This window comes from Gossypium hirsutum, chromosome D05 (genome assembly GCF_007990345.1).
Source record: "Gossypium hirsutum isolate 1008001.06 chromosome D05, Gossypium_hirsutum_v2.1, whole genome shotgun sequence".
Classification (NCBI taxonomy): Eukaryota; Viridiplantae; Streptophyta; class Magnoliopsida; order Malvales; family Malvaceae; genus Gossypium; species Gossypium hirsutum.
In genome coordinates, this window is record NC_053441.1 from 19,742,465 (window position 1) to 19,764,522 (window position 22,058).

The following is a 22,058-nucleotide window of genomic DNA, read 5'->3' on the forward strand; positions in this document are numbered from 1 at the left end:
TATCATCCAAATCGGGGTCACTAAAATCATCGTTGGGATCACGGTGGGACTGATCATCATTATCGGACCCTTCATCACAATCTTCTATGGTGGCCAACACCTTTGGATGGATCTCTAAACAATGACTCGAGTATGGGGTGTTATACGAACATCCACCAGTGTTTGGATTTTCGGGAGTTGGCGCCGACAATACAAAGCCTGACTGATCTTCCCAAGGGATGTTAAGATCAAAATCAATTTCGGAGCGCTGGCTTGCTGGAATTACCATTTGAATGGGATCCGGTTCAGTTATCTCCGCGAACAACTCAACTGGACTGGGATTTTCTATACCAGGGGGGCAATAAATTGATATCATTGTACCTAAATCATCATCATCTTCAAGCTCCATTTCTGAGAACTTTAGCGGATCAGTTGAAATCGGAAATCTATAAAACAGTCTCGACATTTACTTTCCGCAACGGCTTGCTATCTTTGTACTGATTTTTCGTTTCAAATCCGACAGCGAAATCTGTTTGTTGAACCTCATTCCTATTTTTTTCGGCTTTGGAATACACATCCTTCTTCATTTGTATTTATCATTTCACCATCGAAATGAACATAAACAAAAAGTATTTGAGAACTCATTTTCAAAAAAAATTGCTTTCCTTTAAACAGAGGGAAAAATAACTTTTCAAACTAGACAAATGGAAGATGAAATAGCCTATATATATGATTGTACTGGGTGCCGGCCATTGACAGGCCAGCACTCAAAAATTTTTTTCGTATATTTATATCTGATTCTGACACGAAAAAAATAAAAAAAATATTTTCCTGTACTGTGTACTGTGTACTGGGTGCCGGCCATTGACAGGCCAGCACCCAAATTTTTTTTTTCGTATATTTATATCTGATTCTGACACGAAAAAAAATAATTTTTTTGTACTGTGTACTGGATGCCGGCCATTGACAGGCCAGCACCTAAAATTTTTTTTTTATTTTTTTCGTATTTTAATATCTGATTCTGACACGAAAAAAAAAATTTGTACTGTGTACTGGGTGCCGGCCATTGACAGGCCAGCACCCAAAATTTTTTTTTTATTTTTTTTCGTATTTTTATATCTGATTCGGGTGCCGGCCATTGACAGGCCAGCACCCAAATTTTTTTTTCGTTTTTTTTCTTTTTCGTATATCCGTATATCAGTATTATACAATTTAAAAAAATACATGGGTTCCGGCCATTAACAGGCCAAAACCCAAAAAAATAATTTTTTTAACTCTGACACAATGATTAGGCAATCATTGGTGCAAAAAAAGAGTGGGTACTGTTCATTTTAGGTTATTTTAGTGATTGTTTTTAAACTTAGATTATTTCTGTAAATATAATATTTTTTGGGTTATTTAGATAAAACAGCCTGGATACTATTATTACTGACGAAAAGGAAAAGATAGAATGACTATTATTTTTTGTACTCAATTCTCATCTACATCTTTACATTTATTTTTTATATAATTTTTTTTACAATTTGGATGTCAACCAAAATTATAACCATAATTCAATAATTTTTTTATTATTGAATTGAGTTATTTTTAATGATAGTTTGAATCGCTAATGACAATTTAATTATGTTTATTTTTGGATAAAAATTTTAAAAGCAATTTATTTTAAGAAGTAATTCTTATTTATTAATCATAAAAGAAAATTAAAAATAAATTAAATAAAATATAAAATTGAAGTTTGAACTTTGAATAACCAAAGCAAATAGCATTAGTTTGGATATTTCTCGATTTTTTACCCCAAAATTTAACAAGGAAGCAAGGCAAAGCAAAGGGGGAAGCTGCCAATTGGCCATGTGGGCGTGGTCGGTGATGTAAAATAGAATCTCTGGTCCAAAACAATGGCTTCTAAAAAGTGGGCACTCATCAAATCATCTTAAAATACTACAAATTTTGAAATCACCCTTTGCCCATTCATATAAAGTTTCATTCACTCTTTTCCTCCACGCTGCATACCTCTCTCCCATTGGCCCATTCCCCTTTACAAAGCCCCAAAACCGATACATATTTTTCCTCTGTGTCTCTCTCAACTCACGGTACCCTCTTTCTCTCTTCTCCCTCTTCCCACGTAAAACTTGTTTCGTTTTCTTATATTTTGTTGTTTTGGGTGATTGCAGAAATGGATGCAACGATCAGTCCTGGATTATACCCTTTGCACCGTTGTAAAACTCTCCATCTGGTTCGTGTCGTTGCTGCAAAAAATTCATTTCTGTTTTGATTGATTTGGATTTAAAAGTCGATTGGCCAATCTGGTTTTTTAATAAATGGGTTTTTTTTTCTTGCAGGTGAGGCATGCTCAGGGGGTTCATAATGTAGCAGGGGAAATAGATCATGCTGCTTATTCATCTGAAGAATATTTCGATGCCCATCTCACTCCTCTGGGCTGGCAACAGGTTTATAAAGCAAAATGATCTGTTATATCATTCTGTTTTTTCCTCCAAACAGAAACGATTGGGTTTATTTAGGATTTGTGTTTTCCTTTTCGATTGCTAAAATCTGGTGCATTAAAGTTAGTTTTTAGAGAGTTTTATTCTTTAGAATATACTTTTGAACAATGCTGTTGTTTGGTTTTGGTGGGAACATTATTGCTTTAGTATAATTTCTTTTGTAACCGATATCATATCAGGTTGATCATCTGCGCAACCATGTTCATGAAACTGGGCTTTCTAAGAAAGTGGATTTGGTCATTGTTTCCCCTTTGCTCAGGTATTATAACTTTTCAATTACTTTTGTTTGTTTCTCGAGAATTTCTGTTTCGGTACTTTCTTTTTGTCCTTCCCGTCCTTTTTCTTTTACTAGTACTACTAGTTTTAGGGAAAAGTGAACTTTTTGACATCTTCTTTATTATAGTGTTTGTTTTGTCAAATTATTTATATTTCCCTTTGCTTTTCATATAGTAAAAATTTGAAGTTTATACCATTTAGTTGGTATAGGTGGTACTGGCAGGTACTTAATATTTCAGTCTTAAACTAGTACCAATTAATTTATATTCTGTCCCCATTAAAATTTCAATAAGTTTCAGTTATTTCAATATGTTCCGGTCCTTTTTTATTAATATCAATTTGTATCGGTGCGTAGTAGTCCATATTGATTGAGACAATTTTGATATTTTAATCTAATTTTAAATTTTTTTACCTTTAAATTATTTTAACTTTTCTATAATTTTATTTAAAATTAGTAGTTATTAAATTGAATTATTGAATCTAATTAATAATTTTAAAACTTATATTTACATATAAATGTATTTATATTGATATAATTGAGATGCATTTACATATATATATAATATGTAATTTATTTTTTACCAACATAATCTATAATTTATTATGTGGAAAAATATTTAAATATATAATTTATCAAGAAATTAAAAATTAGACTATAAATATATATATGTGAAAATTATTAAAAAACATGATAAACCTGAAATGATACTCCAAAACATACTGGTACCGGAACATACCAGTATCAAAGCAAAAACGTTACATCCGGTATTGACTACCTTGGTCATACCCTACTTGCCTAGGCATATTTGTTCAGACTCCTATCCTAAGAACAATTGTCTGCTTCACTTAATAGGTCAGTGCAAATTCAACAATCTGTTTTTGTAAATTTGAACACTGGGAAAAGAAAAGGACTAGGAACTAATCCAAAGGGAAAATGAAAACAATTTTTTGTATGTATGTAAGAATCATTGTTATTGTTTAATAGTGAATGTTCATTGCCCAGAAAATGCTTATATATTCATGATGTTTTTAATAATGTATACCTAGTTTATGCTTCTGGTTTTCCTCAGATTTCTCATGCTTGAGTTGTATGTTCTGGGATTATAGGACTATGCAAACTGCAGTGGGAGTCTTTGGTGGTGAGGGGTATAAGGATGGGATAGAAGTTCCTCCACTAATGGTGGCAAATGCAGGGCAAAGTGACCGTCCTGAGATTTCAAGCTTGAATTGCCCACCATTTGTAGCTGTTGAACTTTGTCGAGAACATTTGGTATGCCCTGCAACTTAATGTGTTTCTGCTCGACACCAATGCACCATACAAAAAAATGCATTTGCAACTTAATATGCTACTGCTTATATTTTCATGTGCTGTTGCATACAAGGGATATGATAGCCAATTTCATGCACAGATTGCTATCGTAAGGAACTCTGTTTTCTCCATTGAGAATGAAAAGGAGTAACCGTATATTTAACATGGATATTCAATATCCAAATTTACTTGCAAGCTTGATCGAACTCCTATGCTTTCGGAATAACCAATATCTTTTAATCATCCATTCTATTATTCTTACTTGCTGCAAGTTCACTTCCCACTTTTCTGCTTTGAAAATATGAACTTCTGATGCTCCGATGTTCAATTTCATGTCTGTATTAATGTATTTTCCCCTATGTCCTAAGGGAGATCTAGCTCCCAAAATGTATAACATGTTGCTAAATATCCATTGTAGATATCCAAATTATGCATGAACACTTAAACATGCATTCGAAGATGCTTAGTATTAGTCACAGACTCATAGATGTCAAGACTGGAAGGAACAATCAAGGTTATGATAGGGCATAAAAAATTTGATGGGTCAGTCTTTATCATTATAGAAATGTTAATGGTTCAGTCTTGTCATTGTAATTCATCTTTTTGATTGCTTACTTCTGAAATTCTGTACTCGGAGAATAATTGTTATTTAGATTCTGGTGTAGTATGTAAGACTAAGAACCAACCATAAGTTGATATATATTATATGTTTACTTAAAAGAGTTGGTTCATGTTGTAGAATTTGCAGTTAATACCAATTGCCTAATGATATTATGCCTTTTTAGTCTCATTTTCATTGTTTCCTCATCGAACCATTGAACCACAGGGAGTCCATCCATGTGATAGAAGAAGAAGCATCAACGAGTATCAATCTCTCTTTCCCGCAATTGATTTTTCTCTGGCAAGTGGTTGATGTCAATTCTTGCTCATTTTGCTGATATCAGCGATGATTATATAGTTTCAATTTCGATGATGGCTGATTGCAAGCATTCTTGTTTTATTTTCTCCTCTTCAGATCGAAAATGACGATGACGTTTTATGGAAAGCTGACACCAGAGAAAAGAACGAAGAGGTTGCAGCCAGAGGAATGAAGTTTCTCAGCTGGTGAGTGACCCGTTTCTCTTTCTGCTGTACAAGTTATACCTATATTTTGGACCTGCATAGCAAAGAAATGGAAATGTATGCTAAAATTGAACTGCCCCCATGACTAGATCATATAATATTTGCCGCAGGTTGTGGACGCGTAAGGAGAAGGAAATTGCAATTGTTACGCACAGCGGATTCTTGTACCATACGTTAAGTGCTTTTGGTAGTGATTGTCATCCATCAGTGAAAGACGAAATATGCAAACAGTGAGTTCCTCAAAATTGTTAATTTTTAATTCACCACTATGAAAAAGGGCGTGTGGCAATTATATGTTAGTATGAGGGAAACGTATTTCAGTAGGGATAACCTAAACCTTAAATTTTTTTCACTGGTTAACTAGAAATTTCGGTATATCTTTTGCAGCTTCGCGAATTGTGAGCTCCGGTCCGTAGTTATCATCGATAGAAGGTATTCATGATGGTTTTATAGCTTGAAATGGAATTCGTTTCATCACTGTGGGGCCATTGTTGAAAACTTCTTTTTCTAATATCTTTGGTTTTTTTTCTTCATTGCAGTATGATGGGATCAGATCCAGCAACCACTAACTATCCTGGAAAAATCCCTGGTGGCCTTGATCTTCCAAGTGATGTTGCTGATGAGAAGCTTCCGGATGAAGGAAAAGTGAATTAGTTTCTTCTTTTTTCGTGTTTCGAGGTGCGATCGAGCATTGAACACTCAATTTGATTTCCTAACATGATTCATCACAAATTTACAGAGAGAGAATTTGTTAGGTACTCGGAACAATTTTTGTAAGCTCTCAATCTACATACGTTAGGCAATCTTTAAATGATTTGAAGAATGTTAGATAAAAATTGCGTTATACAGCTAAGGAGCTGTCAATTCTTTATAAATGAAAGCACATGAATTCCTACATCCTATTATTGTCCGTAAGACCATTAAATGACAACATGGAAGGCATGTTGAACCGGTCCACAAGTTTAACACCGATTTTCTTTCGAGCTGTCTGGATACATGCGGTTTCGCCCTGCCCAAACGGATGGTTTAAACGATAGACATTGATATTGATTTTTCGAAATCGACTGTTGTATCGAGCACGGTGTGCTTGAGTTTTCACAATCAAGGAAAAGGGTCAAAGCTACATAATATGATTCTTATATCCTCGTTTTACCTGCTACATGAATGGAAAACGGAACGAGTAAAGGAAACTGTTTTGCATATATATATCTATAGTAAAGCCAAGTTTAGCTCATATATTCATGGACCCAATTCAATTCAATAGTAATTTTTATTCACATTTTTTTCCACTAAAAATATTTTATAAAATTCTTGGATCCCCGAATTTGGAATATCTTATTTTTACGTGATTCACAGGATTCAACAAGCAATCAATATTTCACGATCAAGTGTGTAGTACTATTTGTAGTAACGGTCTTTATATATCGTATTAACCATCGAAATATGGTTGAAAAAAAAATCTCTATTTAATAGGACTGTTTCCTATACTTAAGAATTTCATTGGACTCAGAAATAATACATTGGAAGAATATTTTAATTCTTTAAATATCAATACGTTAATTGTTTTGCTCCTATATATTAACGGAAAATCCAATATCAACCACTTTCGCTTTCGTTATTATAGAAAAAATTCGAAATGGCTGTAGCGTCACGCAACATGGAAGCCAGGAAATTACCACAGTTGAGTTAAATTTTACTATTAACGGAAGAAGGTGACATGGAGAGCCTATCAAGAAAGGAAAAATTATAAAATTCGAAATTCCAACGTATGCAAACTTGTCCATTATAATCCATTTTATTTATTGCTTCGTAGAATAATCCTTCATTTTTTTCTCAGTTGTAGAATAATCATATTGTTCAATTTTCAACCAAGTAAAACACTGTGTTCTGGTTGCCTTCCACCAGCATGAACAGTTGACCGGTTGACCAATTTTATCTGAATATTTCATCCTATCAGAAACATTATCGAAATTTCCTTTTAAATTCCCTCACTACTCTGGGTAAACACCCCATAAGCTTATGATTGATTTTCTTATCTTTGAATGATATCACTCTCTTTATAGACTAATTTAATAGTAAGTTCAGTTGGAAGCTCAGAAAAATCAAATACCTGCACTAGTTTCCTCCTCTCTGCGCAGGCAATTACCTGGGAAATTTCCTTCGATCAGTAAGTAAGGATCATATTAATTGTCATGGTCTTTTATTCGTCAACGGAGTTTGGATTATCGTGCATGAATGAATGGGATGTGGGGAGGCCAAGTCAATTACGATGCACAGAAATAAATATGTATATTTAAATCTATACTATATAGTTTTCAACCTTGCACAGCTATTGAGGAGCTAGAGTTGTAATGGGAGATTAATTGCTGCAACAAACTTTTTCTATATTCAAGTACAGTAACATTAGCAATGCCCTTTTTTCGTTTTGTTCTTCTTTCTTCTTGTTTGGTTAATAGAATGTTAAAAGTTGTTAGCTTTGAGGTTGTCAACTAAGACGAAAGGGAAAAAAAAGTTTATATACGTTGTCTGTGGGACTAATGACAATGGTTTTTATTTTTTAAAACTTCAGGTCTCGAATTTTAATTTAATTTATTGCTTTCCTCGTGTCTAGTATACCTCACGCATTCAATATTTATGAGTCGTCTGCCCTGTTCGGTTTTGTGTTATCTTCCTCTGTTTTTCGCATCTGCAGAAAATGGATACAATTGCAGCATCTCCTCATAAAATTCTTCATCTGGTTCGTTTCTTCTTTTTTACTCTTTCGGTTTTAAACAAGCAATCAACTCAACAATTTTGAATAAAAAGATTTATGTATGAACAATTCATCAGGTGAGACATGCAGAAGGAGTGCATAATCTAGAATCAGACAAGAGTCGTGACCCGCTAACATCATTCGAGTTTTTGGATGCTCAACTCTCCTCTCTGGGCCGGCAGCAGGTGAGTTAGAATCCGTACACAGCTCTCACACTTCAATTCAAATCTATAAATTATCCTTACTTGCTATGCTGGGATTAATGTTTGAGTGCATGGATTTGTTTTGAACAGGTTGTTGCTGAGAGGAAACATGTTCGTGAAACTGGACTGCTCGATGAGGTTGAAGTTGTCATTGCTTCCCCTATGACAAGGTGCCTTACACGTTTTCTCCTATTTCTCACCCACTTGATTTAACCGTTCTAAAATCCGATCGTTTACACATATCAACCGTCCTCTTTTATTTTCTCTAACGCAATACTTTTTTCCCTTTCATTGTTTCACCATGAAAATGTTTTTGAATGGCTCAACTGTAGAACATTGGAAACGGCAGTGGGGATATTTGGTGGTAAAGAGCAAGCGGATGCATTAGACGTCAGCTCATGCCAGGATTCAAATGTAAATAGCAATGAAGCATCTGCGATTTTCAATAGTCGGCCACGAATTGTAGCATATGAGCTTTGTCGAGAACGAATGGTATGTTGTTGCCGTCGCAGTTTCCTCTTTTTTCGCATCATTTTAACAGCTATGCATTAATTATTGAACAGTTAATAACCTGTCAAACAATTAAGCATGGAGTTGGACCACGTTGTCTGTTGTCTTATCCCCAGTCCCCACATGGAAGCTGCGCTCGTTGTTCGTCATTGTGTTTAGTTAGAATAAAGAGGAAAAAAAAAGATTTGAGATTCCTTTTCTTTTATTTGATATGATGATGACAAATAAATTAAAATTGATAAAATAAATAGATTAGATTTTTAAAAAATAACTCTATTTTTATTTTTCTCATCTTTTAATTAAAATCTTAATTCACCTCGTTATGGTTTGAACTGATTGTAGGGGATATTAGAATGTGACAAGAGAGCAAGTATTAGTCAGTATCGGTCTCATTTCCCTACAGTTGATTTTTCATTGGTAAGTACTATTTTGCTCCATAATTTGTCTTAAATATTTTGCAATGCCAATAACATGAATTAACATAAACATTTCACTATTAATCAGATTGAAAATGAAGATGATGTTTTGTGGAAATCAGATGAAAGAGAAAGCTACGACGAAATCCAAGCTAGGACAATTAAGTTCCTCAAATGGTGAGTTCAAAATAAAATTTTGTATTTATATGTTCAAAAATCGGAATCTTACTCTGGTATTCATTGGATTTTTTAATATTCTATGATGAAATCCAATGAAAAACCAATAACTTGGATAATATACTTGCTTAATTCAATGGTTTAGGTTATGGGAGAGGAAAGAACAGAAGATAGCAGTGGTGAGCCATGGTATATTTTTGCAAAAAGCGATGATCGAACTTGTTAAGAATAACAATTTTTACCGCTTGCCACTTCGAGGACATCCGATTAAATTAGAACGAAAAAATTGGTACCCTTTAATGGATGATGAGTATGCACGCAGCCGGTCAGTATCCTTTTTCCCTGTCTACACCTAAACAATTTCACACATCATTCTTACATAGCTTATTATTATTATTATTATTATTATTATTATTATTATTAGATATAATGATAAATTTAGTCCTTAATGTTTATTTATTTTACACTTTTATTTTTACTTTTTAGTCATTTTGACCTTTAATTTTTAAAATTTAGTTAAATTACTCGTTTTTAGACAAAAAACTGATTAAAATTTTAAAATTTTAATAGCATTGATGTGGCTACTTGTACGACAGTCCATGTATAATTCATAAAAAAAATCATAAAAAATTTCAAAAAATTTATCCATGTTAGCAAGAAAGTATACCTGAAATGTCACATGAGCTGCTACATCAATGCCATTAAGATGTTAACAGTTCAATCAATTTTTCTATCTAAAAGCAAATAATTTGACTCAATTTTAAAGGTTGAAAGTCAAAATGAACCTAAAACAAATAAGGACCAAAATGACAAAATAAACAAACATTAAAGGTTAAATCTAATATTTTTTTTTTTGGTTACATTCAAAACACACGTCTACCTTGGACCTTTCTTATTTATGAAGAGTTATACATAAAATATTAAAACGACCCTTAACGTATGATTGTAGCTTAGCCTCTTTTGGTAGTTACAAAGTGTTTAATCTCATGTACATTTCGTTTTTCTAAAATCATGACTTTTGTCTTTCATCAATACATGTAAAACACGTGATAAATTGTATATAAGTAAGTTTAAATTGGTAAGAACATCAACTTTAAAATAGATATAAAAAAAAAAGAAATTTAAATCTCACGTACTACCAAAGACTTGCTTCAAAGTTATTTTCTGATAAAAGAAACATTTATTATTTGTTTACGCAGCTTTAAAAATTGTGAAATTCGTTCAATCGCCATTTTGCATGAAAGGTAATAAAACACTTGTTTCCATCGAATTATTAAATAATATTGTAAAAGCAAGATGAGAGAAATGATGTAATTGAATTGGAAAATTGGTAGCATGATGGAATCAGATGCGATGATCAGTAAGCAGCAATATTGTGGAAGAATTGGAAAAGAAATGCTCCAAATTAGGGATTCTAGCAATGACAAAATGGCAGTGGAGGAACTGGAAGTCACCATTTAATCATTGCCTCATCTGCAACATGGGTGTATGATTTCAAGCTCCAACTCCCACCCTTAGATCTTATATTAAGGTGCTTTTCGAAGAAACTGTATCTACTGTTAGTTTTTGTTTTGTAAGACTTTTAAGGTTTAATGATTTGGAAAAAATAAACTGCTGGCAAAAACAACAGCAAATCAATAAATAAGTTAAATTCTACTGTTCTACCATATTCGATTTTAGTTTTATAGTTTTCAAGTTTTAAATTTTCAGCTTCTAGCGTGAATCACATTCGTTAATTTATTAATTCAATTTTTCGTGAATAATGTGTGGAAACAATAAATTCATACGACATTATACATATATATGATAATATGTATGTTACATTATATTTTAAAAATAGTTAAATTTAATGAATGAAAATAGAAAATAGAAATATTAAAAAATAAGAATTAAATGTTTAATAAATAGAGGTGCAATTGGTGCTGCATGCAAGGTAGCTTAGGACGGCGGCAGGTCGGCTTATTACTTTATATTTGGACGGCTGTTGCATGATCTGGTTGATTGTGAGTCTAAATAATTAATTTTGTTTTGTTTTATAGTGTATTTAAATGGGCAGTGCGTTTACCTGCTGTTAGTGTAAAAATATACTTAATCGCCCAGTCAAATCCATCCTTAAAAAGATGAAAAAAGAGAGCGATACTTTTAAAACTCGCATACTATTCATTCATATTTCACATCTTCTTTTTCATTTTCTTTTTGAATTCAACACATGTCCTGTTGAATTCAAATAAATTTAAGCTTTTTTATAGTTTATAGTTTACGTCTACAATTTGAAAACCCTTGCAACCACAATTTCATTATATAAAATAGAATTAAATTAATATAAAGTATTCATAGATAAAAAATAAAAAAACAAAAAAGTTGGTATGTAAATGAATACAAATCACATAAAATTAGATTTCAACATAGATACTCAAGAAATTAAGATTTTAATTCTTGCCAACAATATTTAAGATTTATTGACTGAGTGTGTTTGATAAATTAAAAATTTAAATGTTGTAAAATTAAGTATTGAAATTTTGCTACTAAATTTTATAAGTATTGAATTTATATTAAAAAATTATTTGGTAAATTAGTAAATATAAGTACAAAATATAATTATGTTGTTTGTAAAAGTAAATGTAAATTTTTTCTATAAATTATTATTTTTTAAATTTAATATTAGTAATATATTATTTTAAATAGTTTTGAATGAAAGATAATTATATCAATTTGAATATCTCATTTTTAAAAAAATAATTTTTTTTAATTTTTTAATAAAATAAAGTCAACTTAATATTTTCTGTAAGTAACTACCTATTTACTTATCTTATTCAACATTTTAATGGTTAATATTTATATATATATATTATTGTTTGTTTGTTGTTGTTGTTGTGTTATGAATTTTTGAATGCTTGTGTTCTTTTATGGGATTCTTGGCGGTTGTATTTTTGCTTCATTTTCTTATATTGTGTCTGTGATTTTTTATTTTTTTTCTTGTTCTATTTGCAGGAAATTTTCAATATTTTTGAGATTCAATCCATTTTGTTTACCAGATTTCCTCCTCCCTATTTGATCTATATAGATTCAAAAAAAATTATGGGAAAATTTGATTTTAAATTTTAAAAAAATAATACAATTAGTAATATCAGACTTAAGGTCTATTTGGATGAATGGTGAGTTTTAACTCCAATGAGATAGAAAATAATGGTAATAATAAGATAAATTATTATAACAATAAAATTAAGTATTGTAATAGTGGGATTAAGATTAATGTTGAAAGAAGTGTTTGGATTCAAAGTCAGTAGTGAGGTGAGATTAGAATAAATAAATAAAAGACCATCTTAAACATTAATTTACAATGTTTTATAAATAATAAATAATTAAAATTATATTTTTTATACAATATTAAATCAAAAGAAAAATGCACTTAAGCACATTCAAATTCAATTTTTTTTTATTGTTGCAATACTAACCGTGCCAATTAAACTAAAGCTAAACCGGAAATTAAAATTATGTTTATACATATATTTGGCTAGTTTATGTTATATTCATGATAATAAATATTAGATTGTTATATAAAACTTACATGATTATTATATAATAAAATTTATAACATATTTACTGTCTGTAATTATATGAATATTAAATAAGCATACAATCTTCCTCTCGATCATAATTGTAATGGAAGGCTAATTAGAGCAAAATATTGGAGTGAGAAATTATTGTTCCAATGCTGTAGAAGGTCCTGGATTGAATAAAAGTAATGTTATTTGAAAATAACATTATACAACATCTGTGTAAAATCCATAAGTACACTCACTAAAACATAAGTTGACTCAATCCAAAAGAAGAAATTCTACTACACTCCATTCATAGAAGAATTTAAGTGGGAGTGATTGTGATCGCCCACATCGCTTTGTCTTGTTCTAATAACTGTTTACATCTTTGCTTTATTTATCAATCCAATTTTGGAATCAACGAAAGGCCAATTCATTAATTTCTTACCCTTTGTCTTCCCACGAGAGGGCAGTCATTTTTTAGTTACAAAACATGTCGTCTACTTTGTCCTATTCCTATTTTGTCATAATTGATTTAGGTTTTATTACTTTTCTATCATCAAATTGCTTCACCTTTTTCCAAAATTCATAAGCCTTATCATTTACTCCATTTAAAATTGACTTTTCCATGACTTCAGACACCAAGAGAGTAAATAAAGACTTTGGCCCCTGTCGTTTAAATACAGATGGTTCAATGATATAGGATAAATGATTTGTTACAACATGAGGTTCAGTGCATGATCAAAATGGTAAATGGATTATTGGGTTTAGCAAATGCTTGAGAAATTGTACAATAACGTAGGCTTTGGGGTATTTTGGATGGGTTAAATCTTATCTTAGATAGAAGGTTTGAAATGGTCTCAATTCAAACAGATAGTTTCGAAGCTGCTACTGTCATTTAGGAAGGTGCCTTTAGAATCTCAAACTCAACTCTCCTCAGAACAATTCATCATATCTTGACAAAGGTAAAGCGGTGAGAGGAAAACACAATTACAGATAGTCTTGTTAAGATGATTCGTAATAGAAAGTTAAGATTGTTTGAGGATCTAATTTTTTGAGTCTGTATCTTGTATTTTTCAAAAAAAAGAAAAAAAAAGACTTTGACCCTTTGATTTGGAAAATTTATTATTTTGATTCCCTAAATTTATAATCTTATTAGTTAATTAAATGATTTCAAACTCATAATTTATAAATCAATTTTTATTTAATTTGGATTTCCTAAATAAAAATTTATTAACTTCTTCCTAAACCACTCAAACAATCCACTAAAAACAAGGTGGAAATTGGTGTTTGCATGCGCCACCAATGTTTAATTTCCCTAGTGCAATGACATGAGAATAGTTAGGTTGGCCAACGGAATTAGGAGTTGACTACTTTTGTTTAGCCATTTGTTCAATATGGGAACTTAGTAGGCTGAAATATTGGGTTCATATGAATCATTAGTCAAGTCCTCTTGCAATGTTAGGTTTTACGGTGGATGGTGGAGGAGACTAAGACTTTTTTTTTTGGGGGGGAGGAGGGATTAGAGTTTTTAATTTTATTTTATGGATTACACATAGTTTGTCACTATAACTGTAACATTGTAATAAATAAAATTTTAAACTATGGGATTTTTTTAAGGTTGAGGATTCATTCTTTAAGATTTGTTTTCATTTTTTTATATATTAAAAAAAAAGGATTTGCTTACATCTATACTTCCTAGTTATGGTGTTTTTACTTCTTTTCCCTGCCATTCAAGTTTCTAGATACTAGTTATTTAGAGGGTTGGTAGATAGCCTTTGATTATCATTAGTGCCGGTCACAAATTTGTTAAAAGTGATTCAAGTTTTTAGATTTAATTATAGGAACTAGGTGAGATGGTAAGGGTATTTTTTATCGTAATCAGTGGTTGATGTTTTAATCTTCGTCATGAGTATGGGGCAACTTTAAAATTTTTGATCAGCAACTACCTTGTTAACGGGTCTACAAAATATAAATAACTAATTATCAGACTCGTTCCAATAGATATATTAAAAAATATATATATAAAAGGGATTTTTACCAAAATATTACAAAGAAAATAAAAAATATCAAAATAATATTACTTTTTTATTATTAACCAAAATAATACAAAAAAAACAAAACAGTAGAAACCCGGATGACACAGGCGGCACCAAAGGTGCCTGTGGCAGAGGCGGCACCACTTGTATTATAAGTCCAACATCCGTCTAGCTGAAGGAGAAGAAGGAGGAGGAGGAGGAGGAGGTGGTGCTAAAAAAAGAGAGAGAGGAAAAAAAATAAGGTATTTTTAAAAAAAAATGGATTATCTTGTTATTATGTTTTTTGTATAATTTTTATTATTTTTTGTTGTTAGTTTAGTTATTATTGTTAATTAGATTAATAACAACTCAAATGGATGGTTTTAGTTAGAATTATTATTGTTAATTTTTAGGGTTTAGTTATTAATAATTATTGTTACTTAGTATTATTGTTAGTAAAAAAACTAATATTATTATGGTTAGTTATTAGGATTAGTAAAAACTCTAATTATTATTTTAGTTAGTATGATTGTTAGTATTTTTTTCCCGAATTTTATTACTTTAAAAAAATATACTATTTTCTAATTTTATTATTTTACATTATTTTAGTACATTATGTTTAAATTTTAAATAAATTTAGTATGTTTTTTAAATAAATTTTAAAAAAAAACCCTTATTTTGGTCCTTTACTCGTATTTTTTCTCGAGTTTTATTACTTTAAAAAATATACGATTTTCTATTTTATTATTTTACATTATTTTAGTACATTATGTTTGAAATTTAAATAAATTTATTGTGTTTTTAAATAAATTAAAAAAAAACAATTATTTCGGCCCTTTGCTCGTATTTTTTTCCTGAGTTTTATTACTTTAAAAAATATACTATTTTCTAATTTTATTATTTTACATTATTTTAGTACATTATTTTTGAAATTTAAATAAATTTAGTGTGTTTTTAAATAAATTGAAAAATCCTTATTTCGGCCCTTTGCTCGTATTTTTTCCCCAATTTTATTACTTTCAATAAAAATATATTATTTTCATATTTTATTATTTTACTTTATTTTAATACATTATGTTTGAAATGTATTAGTTAATTCTTTTTTTAACAAAATTTAGTAAAAAACCCTTATTTCGGCCCTTTGTTCGTATTTTTTTCCCGAGTTTTATTACTTTAAAAAATATACTATTCTCTAATTTTATTATTTTACATTATTTTAGTACATTATGTTTGAAATTTAAATAAATTTAGTGTGTTTTTTAAAAAATTTAAAAAAAATCCTTATTTCGGTCTTTTACTCCTATTTTTTCCCAAATTTTATTACTTTCAATAAAAATATTATTTTCGTATTTTATTATTTTACTTTATTTTAGTACATTATGTTTGAAATGTATTAATTAATTCTTTTTTTTAAATTTAGTAAAAAACCCTTATTTCGGTCATTTGTTCGTATTTTTTTCTCGAATTTTATTACTTTTAAAATATATATTATTTTCTAATTTTATTATTTTACATTATTTTAGTACATTATGTTTAAAATTTATTAATTTAGTGTGTTTTTAAATAAATTTAAAAAAAGCCTTTATTTCGGCCCTTTGCTCGTATTTTTTTCCCAAATTTTATTACTTTCAATAAAAATATATTATTTTTTACATTATTTTAGTACATTATGTTTTAAATGTATTAATTATTTCTGTTTTTTTTAATTTAGTAAAAAACCCTAACTTCGGCCCTTTGTTCGTATTTTTTCTCCACATTTTATTACTTTCGGTGAATATACAATTTTCGTTTTTTTCCTTTTCGTATTTTATGTTTTCTCAAACATATTTTTATCATTTTATTTTTAATGCTATTTTTCTAAAAAAAAAACTAATTACAACATGCTAAATAAATTTCATAAAAAAAATTCTAATCAACATAGAATGTACATAACATTAATTTTTTCATGCTAAGTAAATTTCATAAAATATATAGGCTAAATAAAATAATAAAACAAATACAATGTACATAACATAGATTTTTTACACAAATATTACAAAATAATAAATTAATACAAAAAAATTGCCTTATTTTTTTTATTTCTGTTTCCTTCCTTCCCTCTTCTTCTTCTCCTTTCCTTTTCTTTCTTTTTTCTCCTTTCTTTTTCTTTCTTTTTTCTTTCTTTCTTTCTTCTCCTTTCCCTCTCCTTCTCCACCCACCAGCCAGCCGAATGGGCCCCCCATTATAAAGGGGTGGTGCCGCCTGTGGCAGCCCCTCCACCAAGGTGTTGTCACATCCTCAGCAGCTTTTTTTTTCAACTTTTTTGTTTTTTTATTTTGTTAAATAATAAAAAAATATTATTATTTTGGTATTTTTTATTTTTTTGTAATATTTTGGTAAAAATCCCCTAATTATTACAAGGTTCCAAGTTTTGGTAAAACTTAGGAGAAGATAATCCCAAGATGATGAATAAGGTAAAAGGAGGCAAAATGGAAATGTTTTCATTAGAAATAGAGAAGAAAATTATACATAAAAATCAAGCTTTTTTCTCATTGGTTGATGATGAAGGAGAAAACAAGAATCTAAAAACCCAAGCAGCCAAAGTTGCCCCAATCAAAGGACCCATCCAATAAACATAATAAAGCTCCCAAGAGTTATGCCAATTGTTAACATATGCCCATCCAAAAGCATTTGCAGGATTCATGGAGGGTCCTGTGTAATTAGCCCCTCTCCCAACAAATACCACTGTTGATATCGCCATCAACAACAGCTTAAGCAAAGGGTTGTTAGGACCCCTTACCAAAATCACCAACAGAGCTAAACATAGCCCAAATGTCAACAACCCTTCAGCTAAAAACCCTGTCTGCATATCTACTTTCAAAGAAGGTCCTTTGATGGTTTCTTTATATTCCATTGGAAGAACCCCCAGAACTGTCTTCACGCCCACCACTCCACCGGCAGCTTGCAAGGGAAAACGCACTGCCATGGAAAGGGCAGGCCAGTCTTTCTTGAGGCCAGCGGCGTAGAAAGCGACGGAGGCGGTGGGATTGAAGGTGGCACCGCCGAGAGCATTGCCAAAGATGGTGAAGACAAACATCATAAGGCTGACCAAAAGGGCGGTGATGAAGAAAGCAGCCAAAGGGAAGGGTCGAAGGCCGAGGAAATCTACAATTTTGAGGGTGAGAATCCTGAGAAAGGGCATGCTGAAAACCCACATAGATGTCAAAAAGGCGTCCGCCATGGCTGACTTGATGACTCCCATCTTTAAGCAACTACACTCCTTCTAGGATTTGGGGGGGCTTTCCTTTTTAATGCTAAAAAATGCATAACAAACAAATACCAAGATACCAACTACTACTCATCTTCGGCTTTATGTGATGTAGTAGCAATTTCATGTGCTTCTCACCAGCCTTTTTTTTTAGCAAAGTTACTAACCAAATTATCAATAAAATAATTAATGAGAATATGTTTTAAAATGTTTATAAACTTTGATTACTTAGGGATTTTTACTAAAATATTACAAAAAAATAAAAATAATACCAAAATAATATAAACTTTTTTTATTTACCAAAATAATACAAAAAAAAAACAGTTAAAAAAACATGTCTGAAGGAGGGCCTGCCACAGGCGGCACCATTTGTTCTTATTTTGGCCCTCTGTTCGTATTTTTTTCCGGATTTTATTACTTTTAAAAAATATAATATTTTCTAATTTTTTATATTTTACATTATTTTAGTACATTATATTTTAAATGTATTAATTTAGTGTGTTTTTTATTGAAAGTAATAAAATCTGGGAAAAAATACGAACAAACGGCCGAAATAAGAGTTTTTTTAAAATTTATTTAAAAAAACACACTAAATTAATACATTTCAAACATAATGTACTAAAATAATGTAAAATAATACAATTAGAAAATAGTATATTTTTTAAAAGTAATAAAATCTAGGGAAAAATACGAACAAAGGGTCGAAATAAGGGTTTTTTACTAAATTTATTTAAAAAACACAGTAAATTAATACATTTCAAACATAGTGTACTAAAATAATGTAAAATAATAAAATTAGAAAAAAAATATTTTTATTGAAAGTAATAAAATTAGGGAAAAAATACGAACAAAGGGCCGAAATAAGGTTTTTTTTTAATTTATTTAAAAAACAGTAAATTAATATATTTCAAACATAATGTACTAAAATAATGTAAAATAATAAAAGTAGAAAATAGTATATTTTTTAAAGTAATAAACTCTAGGGAAAAACATACGAACAAAGGGCTGAAATAAGGGTTTTTTAAATTTATTTAAAAAACACAGTAAATTAATACATTTCAAACATAATGTACTAAAATAATGTATAATAATAAAATTAGAAAATAGTATATTTTTTTAAAGCAATAAACTTTAGGGAAAAAATACGAACAAATGACCGAAATAAGAGTTTTTTAAAAATTTATTTAAAAAAAACTAAATTAATACATTTCAAATATGAGGTACTAAAATAATGTAAAATAATAAAATACAAAAATAATATATTTTTATTGAAAGTAATAAAATCTGGGAAAAAAATACGAACAAAGGGCTGAAATAAAGATTTTTTTAATTTATTTAAAAAACACACTAAATTAATACGTTTAAAATATAATGTACTAAAATAATGTAAAATAAAAAAATAAAAAAAATATTATATTTTTTAAAAGTAATAAAATTCGAGAAAAAATACGAACAGAGGGCCAAAATACGAACAATTGGTGCCGCCTATGGCAGGCCTTCCTTTAGACATGTTTTTTTTAAAATTTTTTTTGTATTATTTTGGTAAATAAAAAATTTTATATTATTTTGGTATTTTTTTATTTTTGTAATATTTTAGTAAAAATCCAAAAAAAAAAAGTTGATAGGTAACCTTTGATTATCATTAATGCTAGTATCAATATCTGTTTTTACTTAATTTTTTTATTTTTATTTTGGGTTAAATTCAACTAAATCCAATTAGAGTTTTCCCTTGTTGGGTTTCGCATCATTCTGGGGCACTATAAATGTCACAGTCCACAAACATTAGTCATGAGCCCATGACAGCACAAATTGTTCATACGTAAAAATTCAAAACTCCAAGATCATTTTAATTCTAGAAGGTAAGAGTGCGATAAGTATATTATAAGGTATAGTAAAAAATAAAAAAAAATTAATCATTTATAATATAAAAGTATAAGTTTGAAAAAAATTTTACACTAATGAAGATACCCTTTATTTTTTTATCATATTACTAAATTCACATTTAAAAATATTTATAATTTAATTTAAAATAATTAGTCCTAAATTAAAAAAAAAATTGAGATTTGATGTAAAAATTATTTTTTATTCATCATTATTAAATGTGTTTATTAGTTTAACGTAAATATCTTTCATATTTAATCAATTTGATGTAAATATCTTTCGTACTTATCATAAATCATTATTATAATTGATGCATGTTATTTTACTTTTTATTTTATTTTAATTTAATATCCTAATTTACTTTTTAATATAGTTCTAAATTTTTATATTATTTTCAACTTTTTTATTTATAAAATATTATTTATTTTAAACCTTACATTAAATATGTTATATATTATATATTATATATTTTTAATTTATAAAGTTAAATGCATTTGTTCACCTGCATTTCAGGTGACAAAGAAATCTAGTATAAATAAATGTGACACTTATTACACTTTTAATTCACTTGTGGAGTCTAAAAACTTTATTGATGGTGTATCAAATAATTAACCTTAAGTTATAGCTTATTAGGTTTGTTGAGTGTTCTGTGAGTCTGTCTCTTAAGAAGGCTAATTTCTTTATTTATATGATACAGTTCTTAGATGTGACGTCCTAGGTAAGCTCCCATCCATGCCAACACATACTCTATTTTAAGACTAACACGTGTTCCCTAAGTGTGAGTTCACTTGCATAGTGATGCGAATCCACCACATATGAACTCATATAAGCGAACTATGCATGCGATCACTACTGAAGTAAAGAGGATTGGGTTGGTCCCAGTTAGGTAAGCGGGTAGCGGATCAATAATGATGAACACCGATTAATTTAATTTCTGAAAAAAAGTTTAAATGGTGTAAAACTTAAAAATAGAATTGAATTTTAGTAGTTGATGTAAGGGAGATTTTTTATATCATTGTTAATAGTAACACGAGAGAATTGAGTTTTCATCTTATTGGAGTTATTAGGTTTTAGGTTGTTGAAGTCGAATCCAAGCCCATTAGGCAAACAGGTAATGGATGCTTTAGACTCATTAATCTAAAGCAAATGCCTTAAATATGTGAATTGGAGTCACATAATTTAGTACATTGGATGGTCCAAATAATTATTTTTGGGAAAAGGGTTTTAGCCTAGTTTCGGCTCGGAGGATCAAGGAATTAAACTTTCTTACGACCTTTTCTACACATTGCACTTTGCAGTGGCCCAATTATGTAAATAAATAAAAAAATATGGACATAAAAATCAACATACAATTATTTATAACTTAAAGCAAATAGGCACAATGAGTTTAGAAACATTTAAATTTAATTTAATTCCTAACATGATCGAGAGCCAAAGATGAAATTTCAGTGTATTTAAGGATAAGAAAATAATGAACCAAAATCTGTCAAATACAAAGCTGGATATATAACTTTGTCAACAGACTAACTACCAGTAATACATTATACAATCGTAATAGCCCCTTATGAATGTTAAGGAGGCCCATCTTCACAACCAATGAATGAAGAGTAGGATAACGAAGAGCTTTGGTAAAAATGTCAGCTAGTTATGTTTAATCCTCTCGTGGAGGGCTTATTATTGGCCACATTGAATGAGGATAACAGAGCTACTAAATATAAGATTTTTTTTATTCAAACTAACGACGACCCAGAATAAATGATGTTACACTCAATATTTACGAACATTTCATTTATTCATCCACTTATAAACAATCTTAAACCTATCAAAACTTTATGCAAGTGTAGTACACCCTTCCAATGATCCATTTAACAACTAATAACGCCAAGTACATAGTAGCTTATTTAATTATCACCTTTTTAACTAAACTCTTGTTTCACTACTTATCCAAAATTTTCAAATTAAGATTCTCATCGTAACTTACCTTACCAATTCATAGGTATAGTTTGATTCTAAATTATTGGTTAGCATATTAATTAAATTCTTTTTCATATGTTTATCATACAATGCACTCAAATCAGATAGTGATTCCAATTATAATTACAAATCTCTACTAAAGTATATCACATAT

At 29.6% G+C, this 22,058-nt stretch overlaps 3 protein-coding genes across 8 annotated transcripts; 2 read left to right on the forward strand and 1 right to left on the reverse strand.

Moving 5' to 3' along the window:
* Nucleotides 1-1,857: 1,857 nt before the first annotated feature.
* On the forward strand, nt 1,858-6,084 carry LOC107957852 (phosphoglycerate mutase-like protein 1). Its single transcript, XM_016893450.2, has 10 exons — nt 1,858-2,069; nt 2,151-2,212; nt 2,319-2,426; nt 2,660-2,739; nt 3,864-4,026; nt 4,892-4,966; nt 5,081-5,169; nt 5,298-5,417; nt 5,575-5,619; nt 5,727-6,084. The coding sequence occupies exons 2-10, from the start codon at nt 2,153-2,155 to the stop codon at nt 5,839-5,841; spliced, it is 855 nt and encodes a 284-aa protein (XP_016748939.2). The 5' UTR covers nt 1,858-2,069; nt 2,151-2,152; the 3' UTR covers nt 5,842-6,084.
* A 961-nt stretch (nt 6,085-7,045) lies between these two features.
* Nucleotides 7,046-10,912, forward strand: LOC121217823 (phosphoglycerate mutase-like protein 1). 6 transcript variants are annotated; one of them, XM_041094213.1, is made up of 10 exons: nt 7,046-7,358; nt 7,880-7,924; nt 8,017-8,124; nt 8,233-8,312; nt 8,475-8,634; nt 8,995-9,069; nt 9,157-9,245; nt 9,391-9,570; nt 10,445-10,489; nt 10,580-10,912. In XM_041094213.1, exons 2-10 carry the CDS (start codon nt 7,883-7,885, stop codon nt 10,704-10,706), a joined length of 906 nt encoding a protein of 301 aa, XP_040950147.1. In that variant the 5' UTR covers nt 7,046-7,358; nt 7,880-7,882; the 3' UTR covers nt 10,707-10,912. The 6 variants fall into 6 exon arrangements, with proteins under 6 accessions (XP_040950147.1, XP_040950146.1, XP_040950143.1 ...); XM_041094212.1 differs by having other exon boundaries at nt 7,047-7,354; XM_041094209.1 differs by lacking the exon at nt 7,046-7,358 and adding an exon at nt 7,405-7,579.
* A 6,339-nt stretch (nt 10,913-17,251) lies between these two features.
* Nucleotides 17,252-18,101, reverse strand: LOC121217824 (aquaporin SIP1-1). Its single transcript, XM_041094216.1, has one exon. It carries the CDS (start codon nt 18,041-18,043, stop codon nt 17,318-17,320), a length of 726 nt encoding a protein of 241 aa, XP_040950150.1. The 5' UTR covers nt 18,044-18,101; the 3' UTR covers nt 17,252-17,317.
* Between the last annotated feature and the right edge of the window lie 3,957 nt (nt 18,102-22,058).

Excerpts from the sequence above, each read along its gene's own strand:
- LOC121217824 (XM_041094216.1), bottom strand. The coding sequence starts at position 18,043 with ATGGGAGTCATCAAGTCAGCCATGGCGGACGCCTTTTTGACATCTATG.
- LOC107957852 (XM_016893450.2), top strand. The coding sequence starts at position 2,153 with ATGGATGCAACGATCAGTCCTGGATTATACCCTTTGCACCGTTGTAAA. Across the intron at positions 2,740-3,863 it reads ATTGTTTCCCCTTTGCTCAG|GACTATGCAAACTGCAGTGG; the intron begins GTATTATAACTT and ends CTGGGATTATAG. Across the intron at positions 5,170-5,297 it reads GGAATGAAGTTTCTCAGCTG|GTTGTGGACGCGTAAGGAGA; the intron begins GTGAGTGACCCG and ends TATTTGCCGCAG.
- LOC121217823 (XM_041094213.1), top strand. The coding sequence starts at position 7,883 with ATGGATACAATTGCAGCATCTCCTCATAAAATTCTTCATCTG. Across the intron at positions 8,313-8,474 it reads ATTGCTTCCCCTATGACAAG|AACATTGGAAACGGCAGTGG; the intron begins GTGCCTTACACG and ends GCTCAACTGTAG. Across the intron at positions 10,490-10,579 it reads ATCGCCATTTTGCATGAAAG|CATGATGGAATCAGATGCGA; the intron begins GTAATAAAACAC and ends GAAAATTGGTAG.